Genomic DNA, 27,621 nt, shown 5'->3' on the forward strand with positions numbered 1-27,621 from the left:
ATTTTTATTCGGAACCTTCTGCCATTGATTGCAAAAAATGGGGTGCATAATCTCCAGGAGAAAGCACGAGGAAATAGAGAGGATGAGGTGCTCTTTGCTCTTGGCCCTTTTTCTTTGCACTCCAGTGAGAGATTGCACTAGACAGGTAGAAACATCAGAAATAAATTACTATTTTCACAATTTTGACCAATATGCAAATTTTACCATTTTGACAATTTTGACAATTTTGACAATTTTGACAATTTTGACAATTTTGACAATTTTGACAATTTGGACAATTTTGACAATTTTGACAATTTTGTCAATAGTGTCAATTTTGACAATTTTGACAATTTTGACAATTTTGACAATTTTGACAATTTTGACAATTTTCACAATTTTCACAATTTTGACAATTTTGACAATTTTGACAATTTTGACAATTTTGACAATTTTGACAATTTTGACAATTTTGACAATTTTGACAATTTTGACAATTTTGACAATTTTGACAATTTTGACAATTTTGACAATTTTGACAATTTTGACAATTTTGACAATTTTGACAATTTTGACAATTTTGACAATTTTGACAATTTTGACAATTTTGACAATTTTGACAATTTTGACAATTTTGACAATTTTGACAATTTTGACAATTTTGACAATTTTGACAATTTTGACAATTTTGACAATTTTGACAATTTTGACAATTTTGACAATTTTGACAATTTTGACAATTTTGACAATTTTGACAATTTTGACAATTTTGACAATTTTGACAATTTTGACAATTTTGACAATTTTGACAATTTTGACAATTTTGACAATTTTGACAATTTTGACAATTTTGACAATTTTGACAATTTTGACAATTTTGACAATTTTGACAATTTTGACAATTTTGACAATTTTGACAATTTTGACAATTTTGACAATTTTGACAATTTTGACAATTTTGACAATTTTGACAATTTTGACAATTTTGACGATTTTGACAATTTTGACAATTTTGACAATTTTGACAATTTTGACAATTTTGACAATTTTGACAATTTTGACAATTTTGACAATTTTGACAATTTTGACAATTTTGACAATTTTGACAATTTTGACAATTTTGACAATTTTGACAATTTTGACAATTTTGACAATTTTGACAATTTTGACAATTTTGACAATTTTGACAATTTTGACAATTTTGACAATTTTGACAATTTTGACAATTTTGACAATTTTGACAATTTTGACAATTTTGACAATTTTGACAATTTTGACAATTTTGACAATTTTGACAATTTTGACAATTTTGACAATTTTGACAATTTTGACAATTTTGACAATTTTGACAATTTTGACAATTTTGACAATTTGGACAATTTTGACAATTTTGACAATTTTGTCAATATTGTCAATTTTGACAATTTTGACAATTTTGACAATTTTGACAATTTTGACAATTTTGACAGTTTTGACAATTTTGACAATTTTGACAATTTTGACAATTTTTACAATTTTTACAATTTTTACAATTTTTACAATTTTTACAATTTTTACAATTTTTACAATTTTTACAATTTTTACAATTTTTACAATTTTTACAATTTTTACAATTTTTACAATTTTTACAATTTTTACAATTTTTACAATTTTTACAATTTTTACAATTTTTACAATTTTTACAATTTTTACAATTTTTACAATTTTTACAATTTTTACAGTTTTTACAAATTTTACAATTGGACAATTTTGACAATTTTGGTCTGGAAGAGATTTGAACAAGATAGTTCAAATAAGTTATGAAAAATCTGAGTAAACTGAATGTTTTATCGTTTATAACCCAAGTAACACCGATAGTTTTATTAGACAAGCACCTTATAAAACCAAATCTTTATCTAGTAACCTGCTGTAAAATTTTAAATATTTCTGGGGAAAGTCAGAAGGTTGAAGTTTTCAAAGTCAACTAAGGTAGAGGAATTACTCACCCGTTGCATCGAAATTTGATATTCCAGGGGGTTCTGGCTTCAAAAAAGTGCGTTCCCCACTCGAATGCAAACTTTTTATACACTCATAAAATAATAAGGTCTTTTATATAACTCCCTTTACCCACACACATGTGGGTGTGTCTTTTTTTATTGTGAGCGAGGGCTAGCATTTTCTGCAAATTTACTCATTCCACCTGAACGGCAAATTACGACCAGACCAGATCAGATCCTGAGGGAAAGTTGAAAATGTGCAGCACATCAAGAAGAAAAGTGAAGGTGAAAGCTGGTCCGGTTGAAGGTTGGGTTGGGAGAGCTTTTTTCCACGCACTTAGCATCATCCTCGTCCCTTGGTCTCGGTCTGCATTTGTTTGTGGAATGGTAAATTTCTACATATTTATAAAGCTGTGTGGGCCTAGCTAGGGAGGTTCAAAAATCTACTGCTGGGATGGATAACATAATTGTGGGTGGTTTTTCCGAGCAGACCGTCTACGCATTCGACTCGGCGATGGGTTGGGGAAGGACACCCGAAGTAGGGCAAGACGCTATTGCATCCGAACTCGAAAAGAGAATCGGAAATCGTTGACTGTTTGTAGTTCGAATGAGAGCAAAATCAAGAGCAACTGCACTTTGGGGCTGAGCGATTCGAGAAAAGAGAAAATGCGTTCAGAATCAGTGGCAAAGAATTAGAACTGAATTACATGAAAGCATAGGACATGAAAGCCACAGGCAGAATGTAATTGAATACAGGGGTTTTCGATGCAATCATCGTTCAAGCTGCTAGGGAAAAATTCAGACGCCCAACATTGTGTGAAGCGGAGACAAAATTTTCAAAGGAAATCTGCATGTTCAGCAACATAGAATTACGCTTAAGGAAATCAACCATACTCTTCTGTGCTAGCTGGTACAAAAGATTCAAAACATTTATTAAATATACGTTGTCTTAAAACTTACTCAAAAAATAACTTTAAAAATCCTTAATAACTACAACAAGAAGCTTTACTGAACTGATTAAAAAATTATTCGTAGCTTATTTATCCTATCGTGTACGTACATACATACACTAAACAGATGTGCGATAAAACTGTCAATAACGGCTTCATATCCAGTGCCCGGTAATGCAGCGGTAATACTTTTTCAAGCTTGGAAATATTTAAAAAAAAATATGTGAAATAGCCGGGCAATGCGATGGTTGAAACAGTCAGATTCAATTGGTTTTGCCCTAACTCTCAAGGTTTCCATTGTGGCCCTAAGAAAACAAACGAAATAGCATCACCAAAAGCTTTAGTTGAATAAAAATATTATACATATACGAATGACGGTCATATTCAAGTATAAATTTATTTTTTCAAAATTCACTTGACCCAAATTAAAAAAAAAAGGTCCGGTTCGGCCCGATTACCCGGATTTAGTTGAAAAATACCCGGATTTGGACCGTGTTCATTCACTTAATATGCAAAATATACAAAAATCTTCAATTGAGTTGTTATTAATTTTGAATTTTACGTTCCAAAACGAATTTTTTAACAAACTTTTATCAAAATAATATTGAACGATTTATTTGGAGCCTAGAAAACGATTTAAAATCTGCTTATGGGGATTTTTTTTTATTATCTGACAATTTGCGCCAGGGGGTCTTCAGATTTTCCCCAAAATTGAAAAATTAGTTCATTTTTGCGACTTAAAAACACATGTATTTTTTCAGATTTCTAACATTTTTATTTTTTGAGTTAGCTTCGGTTAGATTTTTTTGTAAATAAAAAATAACCATTTTTCAAAGCTACATAACTCTGTTGTTTCTCAACGGAAATTATAAAATAGCACATCGAAATGCATTGAAATTTTATCAGCTTTCCAAATAGAATAGTTGAAAAAAATTTAATAATGACCTACAACATGAAAAGTTGTAAATAAACTTTAAATGGCGTCTAAAAGTACCGTCTGCACCACCGAATATTTTGCAAAAAATACCATTGTATAGCTCGATTCATAATGCAACTTTCATCTGAAGACACCAAAGTGGGCCATTAACACCTTGAAGAGTTATGAAAGAAATAATGACAATAAATCTCTTTTTTTGCATCGAAAACAAACAATGGTCGAACAACTGCACTCACATATGGAGATAGCAAGCACTTCTAACAACATGGAAACAAAAGAACTTACCAAAGCAGGTAAAAAACACTACTTTTTCGTGCTTTGTAGAGTGTTTGCAGCAAAACTGACTTTAAATTTTAACCAAAATTCTGAGTATCGTATTGTTTATGTGATTCCAGAGCATACATTTTTCATACATCATAGTTGACATGGTTGCTGATTTTTCTTCACCATCACATTTCAGATCTCATTTGACTACTAGTCAAGCTTCAAGGGACAGGAAAAGCATGACTATCGTCATGGATTTATGTTCGCGTGATGGATGTTATTTTTCAAACGACGGTCGTCAAAGCAAGTTGACGGCGTCGGTTCAATGCATTTTATGTACGATTCGGAAAATTTTGTGTTTTGGATTGCTTGTTGGGCCATTTGCCAGCGTCGAAAACAAATAAAATTCGGATTTAAATAATACTACTAATTGCAGAAATAATATATAAATAATTTTGAAAGGCAAATTTTTTCCTCGAAGTCGAAATTGTCCTTCTAGTCTCTAGCAAATTCTCTTCGGTCGTGATAGTTGATGTTACGTTCGATTATGTCCCGGTTCCGAACTACCCTGGACTGATCTCCAAAAATGGAAACGAAGTTCGTTGTTTTCGGATTTGGTGTCAGCCACGACCAATGACTAACTTGTCTTTTTCGGCGTCTTCTTAAGATGTTTTTTTTTATCTTAATATTATTCTGTCACAGTCAAAAAGACGACGACGGGCTGAAGGCGACTATGATTATTCCGACGCTTCATTTGACTGAAGGTTGAGGCGAGATTGTTTGCTTGGTTACTCTAACGAGCCTATAGTAAACAAAGAGACGAAATGTCACGATTGGATTTTTGATTTTCTGTCAGTGTCATTCCAATCGAGCAAAACCAAGCAGTCTTAAAGGCAGGGTTGCAAGCTCATTATTCCAAAAGGGATCAGATTGCGCTTCTTTGTTTACTATAGTTTCTTTAGGTTACTCATTTGAAGGCGTATGTTATGAATGTGACTGCTTCAACTTTTTCACAGTCACAGTTTTATGACTGATGACGGTGAATTTTATACGCTCTGGATATAACTAATAATGGGAATGTTGCTTTTATAACCTGGTCATATACTATATAACTTATTAATTTTTCGATCAAAGATCATTGTGAAGCATAATCAATACCAATAGTAGAAGGTTCAGTTCTTGTGTTTGGGATCACAAAAATGTGATTAAAAAAAGCACTGGACACCAAAATCCTTTCCCATTGATCAAAAAAGTATGAGAAAGTGGCACAAATGTTGTAGAAATAATCAAAGAGCTCAGTATGGCCAGCCCAGGCTGTAAAATGATGGAAATATGATACTTTTACCGTATTCGTTTTCTACATTCGCCCAGTTTTGAGGTTTACCGTACTAGAACGAACATAATTCGTCGTCAGTGTTTTGCTACCTCGATCGCTCACAAACGAATCTTCAGTGTTCCACCGTCCATTTTAAATCAAATCTGGGGAACTACGGATGCAAAACTTAGCGCATAAACTTCTAAAAATGACAGTAAAATGTGCATAACTTGTTGTGACCTGGTGCAAAACTGGGTATAAACGAATACGTTATTAGATTTTTGGACATAACATGAAGTGAGTTAAGCTGCAACAATCTACCGCCCCTTCTTTCATAACAGTCCCATATACAAAAATAAGCAAGCGAGACAATCAGCTTTTTCTGTTTTGGAATATATTTTTAAATTGTGACCACCACTTTCAGCATAAACGAAAATCGTTTCTAGGTTGTCATAATAAATCGTTAGACCTGAAATTTTCGAAATTGGGTTACTGGTAAGGTCGAGAGCACCATTTTTATTCATTATGGGACTGTTAATCGACCATATTTGAAACCTTTTTCGAATTTACTAGCATAACAGTCCCATACAAAATATATTTTTCTCACCAAGCTAGTTTCTAAGACTTCAATTTGATCATTTTTGAACATCTAAATGCAATTGTCAGAAAAAGAAACATACTTTTGCAAAAAATATCATGAATTCCACATTGTAAGTTGAATCTTTTTACGATTTTTGATTGCATCTGATAGTTTTTCGCTCAGGCAGTCATTCTTAAGAAAGTCAGACCTGCCTTCGAAAACTAGTGTGCATCATTCGACATCTAGTGCTTTAAAAAAATGTTTAAATGATTCAAAGCAATAAACCAAAGACTATTTCGCCGAAAGAAACATTGAAAAGTAACAAAACCCGTGGTATTTCACATATGGGACTGTTATTCAGGTATATTTCATATAGGTCAGCCACGAATTGATATTTTTTTTCGAAATTTCTAGAACAAAACCTCTTTTTTCAGTCTTTTATGTTGAAGCCTTATGTTGACCTTAAATGACGAAAATTCATATGGGACTGTTATGCGAGTAGGGGCAGTCTGAAAAGGACGAAAAAATAGTGTTTTTTACCAGCTTTGATAAGTTCTTTTGTTTCCATGTTGTTAGAAGTGCTTGCTATCTCCATATGTGAGTGCAGTTGTTCGACCATTGTTTGTTTTCGATGCAAAAAAAGAGATTTATTGTCATTATTTCTTTCATAACTCTTCAAGGTGTTAATGGCCCACTTTGGTGTCTTCAGATGAAAGTTGCATCATGAATCGAGCTATACAATGGTATTTTTTGCAAAATATTCGGTGGTGCAGACGGTACTTTTAGACGCCATTTAAAGTTTATTTACAACTTTTCATGTTGTAGGTCATTATTAAATTTTTTTCAACTATTCTATTTGGAAAGCTGATAAAATTTCAATGCATTTTGATGTGCTATTTTATAATTTCCGTTGAGAAACAACAGAGTTATGTAGCTTTGAAAAATGGTTATTTTTTATTTACAAAAAAATCTAACCGAAGCTAACTCAAAAAATAAAAATGTTAGAAATCTGAAAAAATACATGTGTTTTTAAGTCGCAAAAACGAACCAAATTTTCAATTTTGGGGAAAATCTGAAGACCCCCGGCGCAAACCCGTCAGATAATAAAAAAAAATCCCCTTATGTGTTTCAATGAAGAAAAAAAAATTATCAAATTGTCCCGGAAATTATCCGTATTTTCAGTTGGAAATTTTAAATTCTAACAACCTTACTCTAGACTCGCAGTATTCATCAAATCATAAAATAGCAATATTCAGGGACGTTAGCATCTCTGTAAAGGGAAACGAAAGCCATCTCCTTTGGATGATGTACATTATAGGGTTGGGTGTGTCGTTTTGCTACTTTTTTCGACTTTCATAAATCCTGTTGTCTTAAAAGTTTCCTTATTGGTCAACACGAACGACATAATTTTTACAGATTTTTCATATCAGGTTTTTTTTATTTAAAATTTTGTATGGCTAGATCACAACCGAACTAGATCGTACCACTTACCTATTGACCAGCAACATCAGTATCAGCGAGTAGAGATAAGGTTTCACCGAAAAACTTCTTCATTGGACAGTACCTCAAAGATCACTGGACAGAACGTCACAAAAATTTGCACATGTACACATTACTTTGCTAGGTAGCTTCAATGAAAATTTCATCACACATTCAAAAGTTATTTACTAAAAAAAATGTTGCGTTTTTTAAATACATTCCCCAGAATTGCAAAAATGTGCAGGAGCTACGACAATCTTCCAAGGCTGATCGCAAAATATCCGTTTCGGTTTTTTTTACCAGTATTTTGTTGGCGTTCTTCAAGCCGTAAATGTTAACCGATTTTAATGATATCATCTGTTCATAGTCTAGTTGATTTATTCTAGTTTCTCGATGTTTTGAAAACAAAGAGTCAGTTTATCTGTAGCTTGTTTTGAACGAAAAAAGTATAGTTTGTGTATTGAGCTGATTCAAGGATTTTTGTAATTGCCAAGGAAATAGCTATCCAAAGATGTCCAAATATGTTGAGGTACATTGAAAGTTTTGACCGCTGCCCTGAATCTTCCAGTTGAAAAAAATCTTACTTAAAACATAAGACATCCAATTCTGGCATTACTTTGCAGTATTTTATTTTTTCAATGCAACGATTTTCTAAACTAAAATTTTAGTTCCCATCTTCTCTTGTTTTGATTGCGAGTCAATGTGACGTAATCAAATCGCGCAACACTGCCAATAGCCGCTCAAATTTATGCTGAGAATCCAATGGATGTTATGTGTAAATACTAAAGTTGATTACTTAATATTTGGGTAGATAATTAAATATCTAGCCTCTCTAGCCTTCACACTGTGTTGGTATTATCGCTAAATTATGCATTCAGTGATTTATAGACTATAGTAGGTAAGAACACTATATATTGAACAGCATCTTTGAAGTTCAACGTATTTGTGGCAAATAAATAATAACGAAAGGTTTTTTCGGATGAAATTTTAATAGCACAGCTTAAGTTTGTTTCTCAGCTTCAAATAGATATATTTTTTCGCGAAAATATGTTTTAGAATCAGCACTTAAGACTTTTTACTCCAAATTGCATTTGTCCCAATTATTGAACACAATGATTCAAATATATTGAATAGACAATGTTCTAATCATTGAACACGTAAACATTGAATATCATTGTATATATTTAGGGGTATTGCGCTTGATAGTAGGTATGGTTTGCAGGGGCGACCTATTTAAATCGGACGAATCATCATTCGTGAAGCCTTCAGCGAGTATTTAGATCCTTTAAATCCTTCCCAGCACATCATCTTCCAGTGGAAGTCTTGAGCACCCTTTAGATACACTCCATTCAAGTGACTGAAAATTGTTCACAATTGTTATATTTAATGGCAATATAAAGGGTTTAAAGAACAGATTAACGCTCACCTTTTAAAACATCCATTTAGGCCATACCAGTAAGCACCTTCATAAACTACCGGACAGTCTATAGACAGTTTTGTGTTTGAAAACTTATCATAGGTCTGGAAAGGGCCGTTGAGCGAGAAGCTTAGTGAATCTCCAGCAGTTCCGGAGTACGTTCCTACACTTCTCAGCCGATAGCTATCCGATGGACCTGCCACTAGGAAGTCACTGTACTTGGCCACGGCCTTGACGCCATTGAAGTCCTCCAGCACCACATGCAGTTCATTTTTCTGGGAGTATGTTAGCTCGTGAATCCTATCGAGTCCAGACCAAAACTCCCCATGCCAATCGCCAAACCCATTGACATAGGAGTTCCAATCACGATAGAAATTGGTTGTACCGTTGAAACGATTCTGGATGACAGCCCAACCACCACCAAGATACTCTTGGTCGCAATAAACCTCAAACGGTTTCCCAAATCCATTTGGCTGAATTGTGTAGACACCGGATTCGTAAGATTTCACGTCCGCGCACGATCGCACGGAACGGTGTTTCAGATCCTTGGTGGAAACTGATCCACCAAATACCAGAACTATTAAATAGATCACTTTCATTGTCGGTAGACGAAAAATGAATTGTTTTCGGTTGCAAGAGAGCAGCTTTTTATACTGTGTAGATTTACAAACACTTATTAAAAGCATCACATCTATACCTCATTAAATAAAGATAAACACATGCGAATTTTTTATCACACAGTTTTTATCACCTGTGGTCGGTGCAATTTCGTTATGTATTCTCAACAGCTGAAGCTACATGTTGATTTAAGGTCAGAATTTTTCAGAAAGACACAACTGTCAAACTTAAGGTTGTCCCGAGCAGACTTTTATGTCAAAATTATAGCAAATTTTGCTATCACGCCCTGAGAGTTTAATTTGTTCTCATTTTGCTTGGTTTGGTTTTGGTGGGTTATGATTAAAATATTTGGTTTGCGTTGAAATTCTCTGAAAAATACTACCACTGCTGAAACATGTCTTACATGAAGGACTTTTCCGTTTTGATGGGTCTATTTTTTTTCCAATACTTGATTGAAACGACAGAACATATATTTTCAAACATTTGCACAACGAAAACAAATTTACATTTTTGAATAATTGAAAACTAAAAATTATTTCATATTTGAAGTTAGGCCTGATGGTTTCGTTTTAAAACTGTTTTAAGAATATTTTAAAAGATTGGTTGACAACTCGATTATTTTTCTAAGATGCCAAACGGTTTGGTTACTTTTCTATAATTATTAACTTTACAACGGGAACTAAAATCGTTTAAAATTAAATAGGTTTTCGCAGTTATATGCTACTTCATACGCTGCATAACTAGAGGCGACTTTTGTGAGGCAAGCGAATATCAAAATGTGAACAATAATGTTTTATATTAAATATAAGAGCTACCGTGATGATTGCATAAGCACAGGCGATTTTAATAGCTTTAAAATTTATTTCAGAAGGCATGGAAAAAAGTGACCAATTTTGTATTGCTATCACGCCATGATATCCAAATTTAGTGTTAATTTTGGTAGGCTTTAGGTGGAACATAGCCATAATAAAAGCAAAATTTTAATACTCGAATAGCCCTAATTATTCCTCTTTTTGCGTTTTTTTTTTAATTTCGAAAGCATGATGACACCAAATTTTGCTAATATTGGGAATATATTGATGCTTCATATAGGCATCATTATGCTCTCCTAGCACTCGAAAAACGAGGTGTAGTTAGGGTCTCAGTTTTAGCAAAATTCTATCACTTTGCTAACCATGTATGAAAATTTATGCTCTCATTTTTGCTGTGTACTACCTTATGTCAAGCAAAATGAGAGCAAATTAAACTCTCAGTGCGTGATACCAAAATTTGCTAAAATTTTGACATAAAAGTCTGCTCGGGACAACCTTAAGTTTGACAGTTGTGTTTTTCTAAGCTGTTTTTCTGAAAAATTCAGACCTTAAATCAACATGTAGCTTCAGCTGTTGAGAAAACATAACGAAATTGCCCCAACCACAGGTGATAAAAACTGTGTGATAAAAAATTCGCATGTGTATACGCATGTGTTTATCTTTATTTAATGAGGTATAGATGTGATGCTTTTAATACACCCATAGAAGAGGTTGCAAAAATCCAATGCCTATTTAGCAAATCTCTGTGCCGATAATGCGCTGAAATGTGCACTGTGCCGAAGATAATATGTTTGAAAACCCGTAGGGGAAAAGTTCGTATAACGCCCCATGTGGCTAATACGCGCCACCTTTGTTTTGAAGAATCTGAAACATTTGAAGCCTGCAAAATATTACCAATTTGTTTTAAATGCTGTGATTGGTCGTGGCAAGTATGATTTTTTCCTTAAAATGCCCCTGTGTCGTGAAAATTTCACAATTTAGGTTTTTCATCATTTTGATCTAAATTTTAAAACACTTTCAATAAGGTGTCACCAAGCAGAGAAAAACGAATAAGACAATATTTTCTGACACATCGGTAGAGGAGAATCTAAACTATGATTTTATGCTAAAAAATCATACTGAACTCGCAAAGGTATGCTTTTTATGGGTATGTTCTATCATGGCCCATGCGCTCGTTATAACGCGCCAATCGTAGTAGGCTGAAAATAGTATTAATTTTTCAAAAAGGCCAATTTTCATTGAAAATGAACAAAAAGTCTAAAACCATATTTTGAGTGTTAATTCAGCCCAAAAAATCTACTTTTCATTTTTTTCAAAATTTTGAATAGTCCACTTTGATTTTCTTTTCAGTCAAAGTGTCTGTTAGTATTGGTGTGTTTTTGGTCTTCGGCTGCTTTCGGGTGTGTTCGGCTGTTAGGCGCATATTGAATACACAGCGGCGCGTATTTGCAACACAGTTTTGTTCTGTGGCTTTGAATATGGTTTTTAAAAATCAAGTTTTTGAAGCAACTATAGCAATTTGAGTAATAAAATATCATAGGCATTTGTAGAAAACACTTTTCTTCAACGATTGCACCCATTTTCAACACAATTTGTACGTGGAATACATAGAAAATCAGCGATTCGCTTAGGTGGCGCATAATAGGGCATGTTCCCCTAACTGGCATAAGGACTCGGCTCCCAACCAATAAGATGCATGACCACTACATTGAAGCGAAACAAGAAAAACATTTTATGGGATTTCCTTCCTATTGGATAATTCATCCCAGAAACAAGAAAATAAAAATATAAAATACAGCGCCCGTAGGGAGAGTCGAACTCAAATCACCAACTAGATCGTCTTGCCAGTCCGTCATCCTAACCAGTGTACTATTTGAGCTCCATACAGGACGAGGGATATTTGTCATAGGCTTTCTGCCGCCGAACAATCACAAAAAAAACGCACGACGGTGGCTTCCCGGCGTTTGGCCGCCTTTCAAGGTAGTCCTTTGTCTTGCGATGGTAACGGGAAAGGGAACGGGAGTGAAGGCAAAGGGAAACCCATTGAATGAGAACTGTGCTTTGCTTACTGCCTGCTATTACATACACACGCTACATATACACAGCTGCTAAAGCCGGGCAGCTTGGCCGGTGAATTGAAGGAATGTTATTGTTGTTGCTTTTGCTACATACAAACGCACAGCTTAGCCGTGGTTGTTTGCCGGTTGATTGAATTGAAGCAATGTTTTTTTTGTTGCTTTTACTGCATACACACGCACAGCTTGGCCGTGGTTGTTTGCCGGTGAATTGAAGGGATTGAATTAGAAGGATGTTTTCGTTGTTGCTTTTGCTACATTCACACGCACAGTGCTCGGTTCGCTGGCTGCCTGGTGTTGGCCGGTATTTGTTTCCATCCTTCTTCGTCTTATGATGCGATAGGGAGGGACGTGAAATCGTTTTTATTTTGTTTCTTTCAGACATACGCAATTCGGTTGACTTGGGAGGTTAATGCCGGTGGGAGCAAATCGAATCAGCACCGGTCGCGTTATTTTCTTGTACCAATGATGCTATGTAATTGACTACACGCCATTGGCACAGAGGCTGAATTTTGGGTGTAGTGTGTTTGTAAATCTACACAGTATAAAAAGCTGTTCTGTTGCAACCGAAAACAATTCATTTTTCGTCTACCGACAATGAAAGTGATCTATTTAATAGTTCTGGTATTTGGTGGATCAGTTTCCACCAAGGATCTGAAACACCGTTCCGTGCGATCATGCGCGGACGTGAAATCTTACGAATCCGGTGTCTACACAATTCAGCCAAATGGATTTGGGAAACCGTTTGAGGTTTATTGCGACCAAGAGTATCTTGGTGGTGGTTGGACTGTCTTCCAGAATCGTTTCAACGGTACAACCAATTTCTATCGTGATTGGAACTCCTATGTCAATGGGTTTGGCGATTGGCATGGGGAGTTTTGGCTTGGACTCGATAGGATTCACGAGCTAACATATTCCCAGAAAAATGAACTTCATGTGGTGCTGGAGGACTTCAGTGACGTCAAGGCCGTGGCCAAATACAGTGACTTCCTAGTGGCAGGTCCATCGGATAGCTATCGGCTGAGAAGTGTAGGAACGTACTCCGGAACTGCTGGAGATTCACTAAGCTTCTCGCTCAACGGCCCTTTCCAGACCTATGATAAGTTTTCAAACACAAAACTGTCTATAGACTGTCCGGTAGTTTATGAAGGTGCTTACTGGTATGGCCTAAATGGATGTTTTAAAAGGTGAGCGTTAATCTGTTCTTTAAACCCTTTATATTGCCATTAAATATAACAATTGTGAACAATTTTCAGTCACTTGAATGGAGTGTATCTGAAGGGTGCTCAAGACTTCCACTGGAAGATGATGTGCTGGGAAGGATTTAAAGGATCTAAATACTCGCTGAAGGCTTCACGAATGATGATTCGTCCGATTTAAATAGGTCGCCCCTGCAAACCATACCTACTATCAAGCGCAAAACCCCTAAATATATACAATGATATTCAATGTTTACGTGTTCAATGATTAGAACATTGTCTGTTCAATATATTTGAATCATTGTGTTCAATAATTGGGACAAATGCAATTTGGAGTAAAAAGCCTTAAATGCCGATTTTAAAACATATTTTCGCGAAAAAATATATCTATTCGAAGCTGAGAAACAAACTTAAGCTGTGCTATTAAAATTTCATCCGAAAAAACCTTTCGTTATTATTTATTGGCCACAAATACGTTGAACTTCAAAGATGCTGTTCAATATATAGTGTTCTTACCTACTATAGTCTATAAATCACTGAATGCATAATTTAGCGATAATACCAACTCAGTGTGACAGAAAAGCTAGATATTTAATTACCCAAATATTGAATAATCAACTTTAGTATTTACACATAACACCCATTGGATTCTCAGCATAAATTTGAGCGGCTATTGACAGTGTTGTGCGATTTGATTTTGTCACATTGACTCGCAATCTGCCGGCCAAAAGTTTGGGATCACATGCTAAAAAACATGCAAATTTTGATCGTTCATATCTCAGCCGTCTTAGGACATATTGCAAATATTATGATCTCATTTGAAAGATGACTACTATAATTTTTTAATGAATTTATTAAAAAAAAAAAACAATTCCTAAGCTTTCAAATGCACCCTCAGATCTGCAATACGATGTTAGAAGAGAAAGATATGAATGAGATAAATTTGCATGTTTTTAAAAGAATGATCCCAAACTTTTGGCCGATACACCATACTAGGGGTGATCTCAAACTTTTGGACGATAACTTAAGTGTCTATTTTATTAATTAATAGTACATTGTAAAATTTTTGCACAAAATTTTTTGATTGTGTTTTGAGAAGTATAGAATAAGGATTCTAATGCAACTTCAATTTTTAAATTTGGTTCACCCTATCGCGAGATGATTGGCTTTGAATATTGAGTGCGATTTTTGGAAATGTTCTAACTTTAGGTTAAGTTTTAGGTGCAAAATTAAAACATTATTTGTGGACAAAATACCTCCAAAATAGCTATTGCTTATTATCTTTCAAATGAGATCAGAAGATTTGCAATACGTCCTAAGACGGATCAACGATCAGATATGAACGATCAAAATTTGCATGTTTTTAGCGGGTGATCCCAAACTTTTGGCCGGCAGTATATGTATATCGATACTTGCAGTTTCTTGCCTGTTGCAGTATATAAATGGTAGATCATTAGATTTGATCTGATCGTTTCTTGATGAACCCGTGCTGGACCTAGGTGAGTTGCGGAGCAGTTGCTGAGTATATTCTTTCATATATGAGAACTTCCAGCACATTGGAAAAACAGCACAAAAAAAATTGAAATTGGCCTGTAATTCTCCACACGATGAGCATTTCCTGACGTATGGATCGGTTAGATAGATGCAACTTTCCAAACAGTGGGAAAAGACCTTCCGAGATCGATCGATTAAAAATCATGATGCGCAGTGTAGCAAGCGAAACAGCTATTTTTGAATCTAGCGAACGTTGGAATCCCATCAGGCCCAGGGCCTTCCGAGGGATCCAAAGAATTCAGCCCTTTTAGAACTTCTTGGTTAGTGAAAACGGGTTGTGGAAAACTGATGTTTTAGTTAAGCAGTGTTCCAAAGGAGACATTAGCACAAACAGGGGTGAACGAGCTATGCACGCTGCTAAAAAAACAGCAAACAACTTAGCTGACCATTCGATACTTTCCGACGTGCGTCCTCTAAGCGTCACAGACGATGAGATGCAGTTAGTAAAGCGCCAGCTGTTGATGTGTTTCCAGAATGTCGAAAGATCGTGTTTCACGTTGCGTTCGATGACTAACATTTCTCCTGTTGATCAGGGGGCATCGGACTAGTTTACTATGAAAGAAAACACAAACGGTATATCGCCGCACCAAGTTACGTAGGATGAATGATTGAAGCTTATTTTTCGTAAAAGACTTATATACTATGTTAACATTACCTGCAGTCAGGCGTAGTGCAGTATCTGTTTGTATTATAAAACAATCATAGACAACGTAGTCTTATACTCAATCTCTAGTCTTGAGAGCGTTGATTTGATTTGATTCGTGCGCTCTCAAAAGTAGTGTTTACGTGCTTTACGAACTAAGTTACGGCTCTTTTGTAGCGCAGAATTCCATCAAGGGAGCTTGTAAGGCTGGTGGCAGTGGTCGGAAAATCGCTCAAGAAAAGCAATCAGGAATGGTTTCTAGCTAGAATGATGCTACCTCCGAGTGCTGTGATACGCACGTGGTAAAAGTACCCATTGAATATATGTCGAAAATCAACACTAACTTGATACAAGAAGATATACCATGCCCCACCGGAGGCTACCGTTGCTATTCGTCACGTGGCCAATCTACGGTGATCGACATACTTGGTGATACATTTTGAACGTCGCTCCCTCAATCATTCCCGAACGTCTATCCTCGCATCATTGTTGATAATGCTCGTTATTGATAGACGATCATTAATGTTTCAAAAGGAAAAATCTGAATAAATACCAGGACCACATGTTCAAAAAAGCTGTAGCACATGCTGGACAGTTCATTGCGGTTACCTAGTCATGATTTTGTCCTTCTAGGCAAAACGAAAAATAAAAAATCATCTGATAGCCTACATAGATCGCTCAGAACTGATACATATCAGTTATGATCCTAAAGGTTGAAAGTCGTTAGGGGAAGGAAATCAGCATCGAGACGTTCGTTGCTGATAGTCTGCGTCCTTTTTTACCTCATCATGTATCGCAAAAGTGTTTCAAATACAGAAGCGTCGTTGTCATGCATGATTGTTTGTATGATTTGGTTGAAGAAGGAAAATTTGACTGCTTTGATTTTTTGGCTCTGAATGTAATCAAGCATGGCTCAGTGAAAATGATTGATTTTCGGAAGCATGGCTGGTGGTAGTGCAAACGCCATTGCTTGTGACGAGAGGTTTACGATCGAGTACCGCGTTTACGTTCCCGCTCGTGACGTGGAAATCGTCGGAGTGGTAACCGAAGAGGGTTTGACCGTCGATGACCTAATGGAATCAGGGGTTGGCCGCTTCTAGGATCCTGCTCTTCCAACGGTCAAGGTGTTGGATGCACGTCAACTAAAATCAGCATCTGGCGAGGGGGAAAAACTGAAGTTTTCCCTGTCGAACTCTTTTCGGGTTACCTTTTCCGGCACTGCACTTCCTGATTACGTTGCGATCGGGAAGGTTCGTCTAACTGTGAGACTTTATGTGCCTTCGGTCATGTTCTGCCAGAAGTGCAGGCAGTTGGATCATACGGCCGCCTACTGCTGCTGTGGTGGATCCGCAACATTGTTGTATCAATGTTACAGTTCGTTTATGCACGCAAAGCATAAACAAACTGTATATCGACCAAAGTCCAATGTGAGGGCTCAGCGCAAGATGCTGACTCCTCACTTTCGGACTGTACCATGTTCGGTCGGTCACCGCTCTAGTGTAAAGAGGAATTAATAATAAAAGTTAGTCTTAAGAGAACCTCCGACCCGACACATCATTTATATCACAGCCAACCTAACGCAGTGTTCAGGGTAACAGTACCCATCCTCATCATAAAAGGATCCAGGCAAATCACTGCATTCAGGCACGCTGATCTAAGTGCGGGGAGAAGCATGAGGAAGCTTCGTGTACAATACAAGCAGCAAGCAGGTGCTTGTATTGCACTGGTGAAGCCTCTCATGCTCTCTCGGCGTGTCCGAAGTACATATCGCGCCGGGAAAAAATCAAGACTTCTTTGAAAAATCGTGAAAAAATGTCCTATAGAGACATGGTTCTGAAGTCTTTGCCAATCGTCTCAGAGAACCAGTTTGACCTTCTGAGTGACTTTGAATCCGAAGGGGAGGATCCATGTGAAGGAACATCAACTGGGCCATTTTCAAAAAATAATGTTTCACAGGCTCCAAAAAGGAAACGTATCTCTTAAACACAAACCAGAGTAGCTGCCAGCAAACTTAACACGTTCGTCGCCCAAAAAAAATCTCAGAGCATGAAAGTAAAGCGAGAGAGCTTCAGATTTACAACGCGTGGCAGAACTGAGCGGCAACCTTGCTTAAGAGAGCCGTCACCCATATATGGGTGACATGGCGACGAACGTGTTAATACTAAAAGAAATCCTCAGAGTGGAAATAGTAATTCTAGCCCTACTATTCAAAGTCCTCCGGATTTTAATCCGTCCCCGAAGGACTTCCCTCCACTTTCTGGGAAGTCAAAACCCCAGGCTTTCCTTCAGAATCCAGGCCCATCAGTAGCTAACAGGAATGCAACAATTCCCAGAGAAACTGCATCTGATCCATCGTCAAATGGTCTTCCCAGCTTTTCGGCTGATGGTAAGATGAAATTCTCGGACATTGTTACGTTCATCCTGGACTTTTTCAGTGTACCAGCAGGATGGAGGACTATGGTTAATAGGTTTGTACCCCTTTTGAGAGAATTCTTGAAAAAGAAAGCTCTCACTATGACCCCCATCGCAGAAGCAATTTCTTTCGATGGATAATTCATCCAATGAGGGGAGAGAAATTGTTTCTGTATTGCAATGGAACTGCAGAAGTATTTTACCAAAATTAGACCCATTTAAAATATTGTTACACAATTTGAATTGTGATCTGTTCGCCTTATGCGGAACTTGGCTCTCTCCAAATGTAGATTTCACCTTCCATAGCAACAACATAATTCGCCTGGATCGTGCTGGTCAAAGAGGGGGTGGCGTTCTTTTGGGGATCAAGAAATGCCACTCTTTCTATCGTATTCCACTACAACCATCTGAAGGTATTGAAGTCGTTAGTTGCCAAGCTAGAATAAAAGGTCAAGACCTTTGTCTAGCCTCGGTTTATATTCCGCCATCTTCAAGCGTGAGCCGGAGCCAATTGGCGAATATTATTTCACTTCTTCCAGAACCCCGGCTTGTTCTGGGAGATTTTAACTCCCATGGCGTGGGCTGGGGTAGCTCACGTGATGATGAACGTGCTAACATTATTTATGAGCTGTGCGACGACTTAAACATGACTGTCTTAAACAATGGGGAAGTGACTCGAATTAATGGATCCCAATCCCAGCATAGTATTCTAGACCTTTCTTTAGCTTCTTCTTCTCTGAGCTTGGATTGTACGTCCCTCAGGGAAGCGATCATTTGCCTATCCATATTTCTATCACCAGTGGTCGTAGTCCACCCGAAGAAATCAATACTCCTTATGACCTCACAAGGAATATAGATTGGAAAAAGTATGCATCGGGTATAATTGAAGCCATCGACTCAACGGATGAGCTGCCTCCGGAGGCAGAGTATGGTTTCATCTCCGGGACGATTGTGGACTGTGCAATCGGGGCACAGGTCATTAGAAACGAAAACTCGACGATCCTGAAAAGACCTCCTACTCCGTGGTGGGACGGTGAGTGTTCTCGCGCGGGAAATGAAAAGCGCAAGGCGTTTGTCGAGTTTCGCAGAACCGGATTGCCAGAGAAGTTCCAACGTTACTTGATCAGGGCCAAGAAACGTGGGTATTGGAGGCGATTCGTTGATGGATTATCTCGAGAAACGTCTTTGCGCACACTTTGGCAAACAGCACGAAACATGCATAATCACACTCCCACGAACGAAAGTCCTAAACCAGCGTCCCTCCTCAAAGCTGGACCGTTACTCAACTTGTGATTTCCTCCGAAACTGAACCGAAGTTTCTAATCACTGTTCTAATTCTGTTCACCATCACTGAGCTGAAGTCCTCAACTGGCAACTTCACCTTGTCTGAACCGGAGCCCTAAACTGGCAACTTTGCCTTGGTTGGACCGAAGTCCCAACTGGACCGAAGTCCCAACTGGACCGAAGTCCTAACTGGACCGAAGTCCCAACTGGACCGAAGTCCCAACTGGACCGAAGTCCTGACTGGACCGAAGTCCTTAACTGGCAACTTTGCCTTGACTGGACCGAAGTCCTGACTGGACCGAAGTCCTAACTGGACCGAAGTCCTAAACTGGCAACTTTGCCTTGGCTGGACCGAAGTCCTAACTGGACCGACGCGACGTCCCAACTGGACCGAAGTCCTAACTGGACCGAATTCCTAAACTGGCAACTTTGCCTTGGCTGGACCGAAGTCCTAACTGGCCCGAAGTCCCAACTGGACCGAAATCCTGACTGGACCGAAGTCCTTAACTGGTAACTTTGCCTTGACTGGACCGAAGTCCTGACCGGACCGAAATCCTGACTGGACCGAAGTCCTTGACGGGTAATTTCACTTTAGGTGACGCGTGGTTCGTACGTACCACCAGAAAGTTCAACTTTGCGGAATAAAGTAAACTCACGTATCCTAATCACACTTCACGGCATATGACTAATTTATTACACACTTTTCTTGCAAAACTGAACCTAAATTAAAATGGCTTCTTGTGGTCGTGCAAAGCAAGTTGAAAATACTTTGTCTAAATGTGGCTTCTTCAGCAATGGTCGTCATTTTGTTTTTTTTTTTTCAGTAACCGGAGATTTCCTCTTTTATTAAATCAATTTAAGCCTCCTGGCTGGATCGCCAATGTAAAATACCCGTTTCCGATTTATTGGGAAATCTCTGGTTACTATGTTACCGAATTAAACACTAACCGGATTACTAAGGACGAAAACTATTACTTGTTTACCGTTGCCGCTCTGGCATTGGACTGACGTTTATTCTACCGTATACCGTACGCGAGGAAGTTGGATCCGTGCGAACGAGGAAGAGAGAGATAGATGTGGTTTGTTTGACACATGATGTGTCTAGGATGGTGATCTCATATGACAAATCGCCATTCAGCCATATTTAAAAAAGTTTTGACAGCTGGCTGTAGTGTTTACGAAAAAAGGGGTCCAGGGATGCCAGGTGTTAGAGATAAAAAATCAGATGGCAAAAAAGTGTGTGTATGTGCACAAGCTAATCGTAAACGAAAGATCAACAGATTTAAAACCGTACTGAGGTTTAGTTTATTTAATTATATTTAAATTGAGTTTTCGGAAATAAAGCAATGATATGAGTATATTCAATGAATTTATTTGTATTCTAAACACTTTTTTTTTAATAAAATTACAATACAGTTCGGTCTTTCCGTATGTTCTGAAAAAGAAAAACTTTTCATTGACCGTTATGATAAAAAGGATCTTAAGGGGTGGAACAAACAACCAAAACCCTAAACCGGATGTTGCTTGGCTTTTATTCTTGTTACCTTATCCAAAGAGCTATTTTGTTTCCCTCCAATCGAAAAGTGTAGGATGAAAATTAAAATAAATCAGTTCTGCTAAAAGAATGCTATGAATTCTGCTATTGATAATTTTCATGATTAAATGATAAACGATTTTATGATTCGAAATTTTATTTTCAAATAACTTTTGCACCATGTAAATACAGCTTAAGCCTTTTTTTTAATATTAACATATTCAGTTAATCTACCTTCACCACCACCCACGAGCAGCGCTGAGCTGGAGCTTTGCTGCACTCGAGGATGACTAGCAATTAGACAGCATCACCTGCAGCCTTCAGGGGCTCAATCCATTTCGGACAATCAACAGTCGGCAGTGGATCGAACTGATTCCCCAACCCACTCATCGGACTTATCGTCATGCTGCCCAGGCGCCTAACGTTGCGCCTATTTTCCTATTTCAGCTCATCGGTTCCCTCGTTCAAAAGTGCCAAAAACTTCATCTGGTTTTCCCAAATGCTACCCATCAGATCCGGATTACTCGATTGGATCTTCTAGAGTAGCGATGGCAACAGACGGGGGTCCTCCTGAAGCAGCTTTTTCATCTCGATGAAGATCGGATGTTCATGCAGGAGGGCCAGCCGCTTCCCGGACGATGGAATGTAACGCCTCGCCATGTTACCATCCGATTCGATGACTTTCTGCTGCTTCTAGATAGCTCTTGAAAGAAAAAAGTGTTGAATAAGCATAAATTTGTCATAAATAATGCAAAATTAATGTTACTCACCGCTACCGACAAAGCTGGCACCGTCGTTCATAATTCCAATCTCTTCCAGCTTTGCTTACCAGCCCGGAACTCAGCAGGAAGATTTTGTTTCGATTCTATGAATTATATTTGCAAAAATCAAGGCGAAATCTTTGTCTAAGCAATATCTTGATGATTGGCAAAACTTGGTGTTTTACAAAAAATCAGAGCACCTGGCATCCCAGCTAGCCAGCCAAACAGCCGGCTGTCAAATTTCGGCTGCGTTTCGCCCCCTCCTCCGCATCCAACCCTCGTCTACTTTTTGCCAAAGTGAGACCACCATGTCTAGATTTCATCATGGTTCGGGTTTTCAGGTTCATGTGCTGAGCGTTTTGTTGCAAAATCGTTTGTATCTCGCTCTTCTAAAATGTTTTCTCTTGAGTATTCTGCTGTCCGTACACAAAAATGTCCGTTGAAGGTTTTCCTTTTGTTTTGTCTCTTTTGTCTCTTTGTTTTATTGAAGGAAAAAAGTTGAAATGAATATTTTTTTAACATGCTTACAACCTTTTTTTCAAACTGTCCTATGATACGTCCCCCTAAATTTTTGAACACTACTTTCTGCAAGCTGGTTGATTGCTGCGCCGATAATTTCACTGATCTTTTTTGACGCTTCAAGCTGCACTTCTTTTGATGAGGGGATTTTTGTTCCGTTATCAAACGAAACCATGCGTGGGGTTTTTTTTTATTTTGTAACAAACATTAGTTGACGTTGAGTTTCTTCATGTGTAGGTTTTTGTAGTCCGTTATTCCAACGAGACTCAACTGCAAGTTTATTGAATGTGTTAATCATTATACAGTTTGGAATTAAACGAAAAAATAACTTACAAATAAGTCTTACAAAACTTGCCAAACGAGTATGGCCGAGATCCTTCACCTAATTTGGCGATGCTTTTCTGTTGGATCAATATGGAGTGAGTTTTTGGTTTTTTTACAAAAAATTCGGCTACTTACAGTTGCTAGACCTGTCCTGAACTAAACACAAATAAGCAGCTAGCCACGATACAAAGATCCGGGACAATCCGGGTACGAATTTTCACTCGGCCTAAACGGAACATATTTCAGTAAATTTTCTGTATCTTATTAAGAGGATATCGAAGAGACTTACAGTTATCCGTATTACAATTGTATCGGCTCACTACAATGTACGCTTCGGTTCGCGCCAGTATAATAATACTTCCCGCAGCTCGACATAAAATCACAAGAAACTTTTATAGGCTACCAACTAACTTGAGCACGTTTTTTCCAAAACTCCTCCTTTTTCCAACTTTTCTTCTTTCTCTTTTTTCTTTTCTCCCTCACCTCTCTATCTATCAAACTGTCAAAAAATGTAATCTGTCACAAGATGGGTTTCTTGTTCCCCCTATTTTCACCCTCTCAGTGCCGTGGCAACACCATGTGAAGCGCATGAAGCATGACCAGACCACACGCCTTCAGTTTTGCTGGAAGAAACTTATATTGAAGAAGATTAGAACTGTTGATGAGTTATTGGTATTTTTCTTTTGTTTCATTTAGAACTTTATCCATATGAAATGGCATTAAAATTATGATCTAGCAAAATGAAACTAATATCGTATCAACTGCACTGGGTCCGCCTCAATCTTTAAGTTTTTACTTTCTGGCTCTTTGATACAAAATTCAAGAAGGAGCGCTGATGTGGTCTAGCGGATAGGCTGACGCGTGTCTGGTTTTGGTATGCCAGGCGTACTGGGTTCGATTCCCGGTATCGGCAAGAAAACTTTTGGGTTCGAATCCCATAAGTGGCCGACAGATAAGATGTGTTTCCTATGATAACTGACTATATAATAAATTTTTTAAATCAGTTGCCAGCTGGCCAGGTATATACACGGATGCCGGAATACCTGTAAGTAAACAAGCCCACCTGATTGACTCGTTCTTCCACAATATACCTACATCAACACAAAACATTCACTCCATAACAGCTCATACGAAGCCATTGGGTCCGTAGCCAGGAAGAACCGATGTATCATAGTATCATCATAAGAACCGAATGTGTCAAATAGTATGACACATACGCGAGTGCACAATGCACAAGGTTTAAAATCAGCAGCACGTACAGGCAGATTCGATCAACGTTTCTTTCTCTGCCTCAGCGTCAGGTTCAGACAAAGATTCGAGAGATCCAAAAGAGCGCTTGCGAATCGTTAAAGAGTGTGTTGGGATTGACTAAACGAGTAGATTTCGACCATCCTTGGTTTGAGGTAGTTTCATTCAAAGTGACTCAAATATTCTTCATCGCGCTCATAATCGTTCAACAAATAAATAATATCACATTTTTTTCGGGTACAGTCCTTGTAAGCGATCTTATCAGTTTACTTTTTGCATAAAGTTGGAATCTTGTTGGGGTTTCGTCCAGCTGATGCTGATTCAAAATTTTAGACTTGACTCGACTATCCACAATGAAAGTACTTCATTTAACAGTGTCTTTGGTTGTGATTTTGGTACCAGTGCAGGGGCTGGATCAAGGGATTCCCCGTTCATGTGCCGAGGTTAAATCGGCCACATCTGGGGTGTACACGGTTCAACCGCAGTATGGATTCGGTAAGCCGATTGAAGTTTATTGTGACCAGAAGTACCAGGGTGGTGGCTGGGCCGTCATTCAGAACCGGTTTGACGGTTCTACTGACTTCTACCGCGATTGGAACTCCTACGCCAATGGGTTTGGCGATTGGCGCGGAGAGTTTTGGCTCGGACTTGATCGGATTCACGAGCTGACTTATGCCCAAAAAAATGAACTGCATGTGGTGCTGGAGGACTTCGACGGTGTCAAGGCGGTTGCGAAATACAGTGAGTTCCTGGTCGCAGGTCCAGCGGATAGATATCGGCTAAGAAGTTTGGGCACATTCTCTGGTGATGCTGGAGATTCACTTAGATACTCGCTAACCGGCTTTTTCCAGACCTATGATAACGTTGTTGATAAAAATTTAAACTGTCCCGTCGTGTATGAAGGTGCTTACTGGTACGGACATAACGGATGTTATAAAAGGTAAGCTCTAATCTTCTACGTAGATAGGTCTAAGAAATAACATAACTTCCGATCCAATTTTAGCCACTTGAACGGATTATATCTGAAAGGTGCCTCTTCACCCGATTGGAAGATGATGTGCTGGGAAAAATTTAGAGGACCAGGTTATTCGCTTAAAGCCTCTCGAATGATGATTCGTCCAATTGAAGCGACGCACATCGACCATTTTTAGAATAAGCTCATTGACGGTATATCCTTTTACAATAATAAATTCAACAAAGTTTTTTTTTTTTTGTTTCAAACTTTTTCTTTATCCAAAATCCTTTTTGCTCAATTAAGCTTTACCTAAAAAATTCCTATTTATTCGGGCAGGGGTTATATTCAATCAAACTTTTCTGCGTAAGGGAATAAAAACTCCAAATAGCAATTTTACATCGGCCAAACCATCCCCTGTGCAAGAATATAAAAAAAGAACGAGCTAACGAGAAAAACGTTGCAGTGCGTAGTTTCATAAACTTCTGCATGGCATTAAACTTTGAAATTTCATTCAACCAAATTGCACGTTAGCAGTTTTACCTGCAGCTGAATTCCCATTTGATCCCCATTCGAGTTTTTTTTCTCAACTTCCATTGCGATAATGTAGAAACGCTTTCCGTGAGTGCAATTTACGCGTTCGTTACGCGCTAGTTTGGATTACAATTGCCTTTTGTAAGTGAAGAGAGAGAGACTGACGAAGCAGGAAAAAAAGCTGATCGGTAATCTATCGGAAAAACACATTTGTTGCCAATAAAAAGGCCGGCAGCAGCAGTGAATATATGTGCGTTTCACAATAAAGTTTTCATGTTTGTCAGTTTTCGTGCATCGTCGAACGCATTTTCTATGAAACCTCCCCGTTTCCCCACCAGACTTTCCTCAACGTCGATGTGAAATAGAAAAGTTTAGAACCCTCGATGGTAGGGAAATTTTTGGGGAAACACGCGCACGCGGAAGGGATAATCCAATCAATCATTGAGAAAACAAATTGCACCAAAAAGCTGCCTCGAAATTGTATGCTTAGCGGGGCCAATAAAACAATGTTTGATTATCGGTTCAGTTCGGTTCTCTCGTATCGGCACTAGGCCTAGGCCTACCTATTGGCGATTCGTAATCATCATTGTGGATGGGAGAGTGGCGAGGTGAAAAAAAAGATGGCATAGGATTAAATTTTGCCATAGTTTCACGGGTCTGTTGTTGGCTTGGACGGAATTGAATGAAAACAAAGAACCTCATCTGTTTCAGGACAAACAATCCAACTAGGAGCGCTGTTTGCTGTTATAATTTCTATGTTTTATACTGACGTTTGGTTGGCCCTGCCATACAGAAGCTTGAACTTAATTTTACATTTAAGTTATCACGAACTCTATCTAACTTATATTTTTTTAAACAAAACTTGTACTTAGAGTCAAACGATAGTTGCCGAAGAAAGTCGCACTACTACGTGGACATTTCCCATCAACGACTTATTCTTTTTGTTATAAAATTTTCTGCGTCAAAGTTCAACCTTATTCGTAGTACTCGGATACTCCCCAGCAAACATGAAATCGTACCAGAAATGATGAATTAAGTCGTTAACAATGGTGGTGCGAATCGCATTTCCAAAAGGATCGTATAAAATGTCGCCTGAAGTCAGTTTAAATCGGATGTGGTCAAAGCCAGCCATGTTTGTAAAATTAAAATGATTTTGCTCCCGCGCAGGCTTCAAGTGAAAAAATCATCGTCATGTTCTCTATGCAACCAGCAGTGCATCCAGATGGTTAAAAATCAGATGGGAATTGAGTAATAATGACCAATGAGAGAACTGGAACATATTGTCGCTGACAACCATAGATGGCCATGTGCCTGATTTTTCAGGATTTGCCTGATTTTTCGAGGCTCAGTCTGACAACCTGACAGGCCATTGAATTTCCCTGATTTTTGAAAATATGCCTGTAAAAATGTGGAGCGAGTACCAAAAAAAAAGACATCAGCGAAATTTCCGTTACATCAACAGATTTCTCCTCAACACAATACGCTATAGATTTTTCCGGAGAAGGGAATTCTCTTCATCAGCGGATGTGAATGCTCTCGCTCACCCTTATGTGTTGACAATCACACTCTTGATCAGTGATGCCACATTAAAATTGGTATTTTCAAGCTCGAAAAAACCAGTATTCGGTATCAAAACTTCAAAAGTTAGTACAAATACCGATTTTTTTTCGAAGCTTTTAAAACCAACTTTATATAAAGAGTATTGAAAATTGCTATATTTTCAAAGTTTGAATGAAAAAATTGTCGATTATTGCAATTCATTGAAAATAAAAGCTGTTTAGCTCATTCACATTTTTCCAGGAGGCGAATAACCCTGCGTGATAAAATGAAATTGATTTTTCTTCATTCAATTTGTAAAGAATGCTGAAACCCCTGACATAAAAAAAAAGTTTTGATAACATATACTAAACTTTTCTTCTGTGTCAAATGATTTTTCAAATTAAATCAAAAACTTTATCATCTTTTTAAAAATCTTCAAATCAATCGTTAGTCAGACTTAATCAAATCTTAATAAGCAGTTTTACATAAGCGTAACGTCGCGAAGGAAATACACACTTATCTTGGTTCCTTAGTTTTATAGATACATACATCTTTAAGATTTGATCTATTGAAGCCCACAACTGCTATAATCTCTAATTTACCATATTATTCGATGACCAAGATTCAGTCTCAAAACAGCGCACAGTGGGGATTTTTGATGGAAAAAAGGTACCTATTTCATTTATAACCGCCCAGCACATGGGAAATTCTTGTGA

The 27,621-nt window shown here is 37.7% G+C and overlaps 4 protein-coding genes across 7 annotated transcripts in view; 3 read left to right on the plus strand and 1 right to left on the minus strand.

Moving 5' to 3' along the window:
- The window catches only part of LOC129745778 (zinc finger protein 135-like), a 146,282-nt gene that overhangs the window by 35,277 nt on the left and 83,384 nt on the right, over positions 1–27,621 (plus strand). The gene's annotated exons all lie outside the window — the stretch shown is intronic.
- LOC129745781 (ficolin-1-like) lies at positions 8,481–9,500 on the minus strand. Its single transcript, XM_055739123.1, has 2 exons — positions 8,907–9,500; positions 8,481–8,837 (listed from the first exon to the last, which is right to left on the minus strand). Exons 1-2 carry the CDS (start codon positions 9,494–9,496, stop codon positions 8,714–8,716), a joined length of 714 nt encoding a protein of 237 aa, XP_055595098.1. The 5' UTR covers positions 9,497–9,500; the 3' UTR covers positions 8,481–8,713.
- LOC129745782 (microfibril-associated glycoprotein 4-like) lies at positions 12,996–13,997 on the plus strand. The gene is made up of 2 exons (XM_055739124.1): positions 12,996–13,589; positions 13,659–13,997. Exons 1-2 carry the CDS (start codon positions 13,000–13,002, stop codon positions 13,780–13,782), a joined length of 714 nt encoding a protein of 237 aa, XP_055595099.1. The 5' UTR covers positions 12,996–12,999; the 3' UTR covers positions 13,783–13,997.
- On the plus strand, positions 24,022–25,092 carry LOC129745779 (ficolin-2-like). Of its 2 annotated transcripts, XM_055739122.1 has the most exons (3): positions 24,053–24,128; positions 24,214–24,820; positions 24,884–25,092. In XM_055739122.1, the coding sequence occupies exons 2-3, from the start codon at positions 24,234–24,236 to the stop codon at positions 25,029–25,031; spliced, it is 735 nt and encodes a 244-aa protein (XP_055595097.1). In that variant the 5' UTR covers positions 24,053–24,128; positions 24,214–24,233; the 3' UTR covers positions 25,032–25,092. The 2 variants fall into 2 exon arrangements, with proteins under 2 accessions (XP_055595096.1, XP_055595097.1); XM_055739121.1 differs by having other exon boundaries at positions 24,022–24,820.

This window comes from Uranotaenia lowii, chromosome 2 (genome assembly GCF_029784155.1).
Source record: "Uranotaenia lowii strain MFRU-FL chromosome 2, ASM2978415v1, whole genome shotgun sequence".
NCBI lineage: Eukaryota > Metazoa > Arthropoda > Insecta > Diptera > Culicidae > Uranotaenia > Uranotaenia lowii.

Bases quoted from the DNA above. Each gene is read 5' to 3' on its own strand.
- LOC129745781 (XM_055739123.1), bottom strand. From the start codon at position 9,496: ATGAAAGTGATCTATTTAATAGTTCTGGTATTTGGTGGATCAGTTTCC. The intron at 8,838-8,906 runs GTGAGCGTTAAT...AACAATTTTCAG, and splicing joins CTAAATGGATGTTTTAAAAG to TCACTTGAATGGAGTGTATC.
- LOC129745779 (XM_055739121.1), top strand. From the start codon at position 24,234: ATGAAAGTACTTCATTTAACAGTGTCTTTGGTTGTGATTTTGGTACCA. The intron at 24,821-24,883 runs GTAAGCTCTAAT...ATCCAATTTTAG, and splicing joins CATAACGGATGTTATAAAAG to CCACTTGAACGGATTATATC.
- LOC129745782 (XM_055739124.1), top strand. From the start codon at position 13,000: ATGAAAGTGATCTATTTAATAGTTCTGGTATTTGGTGGATCAGTTTCC. The intron at 13,590-13,658 runs GTGAGCGTTAAT...AACAATTTTCAG, and splicing joins CTAAATGGATGTTTTAAAAG to TCACTTGAATGGAGTGTATC.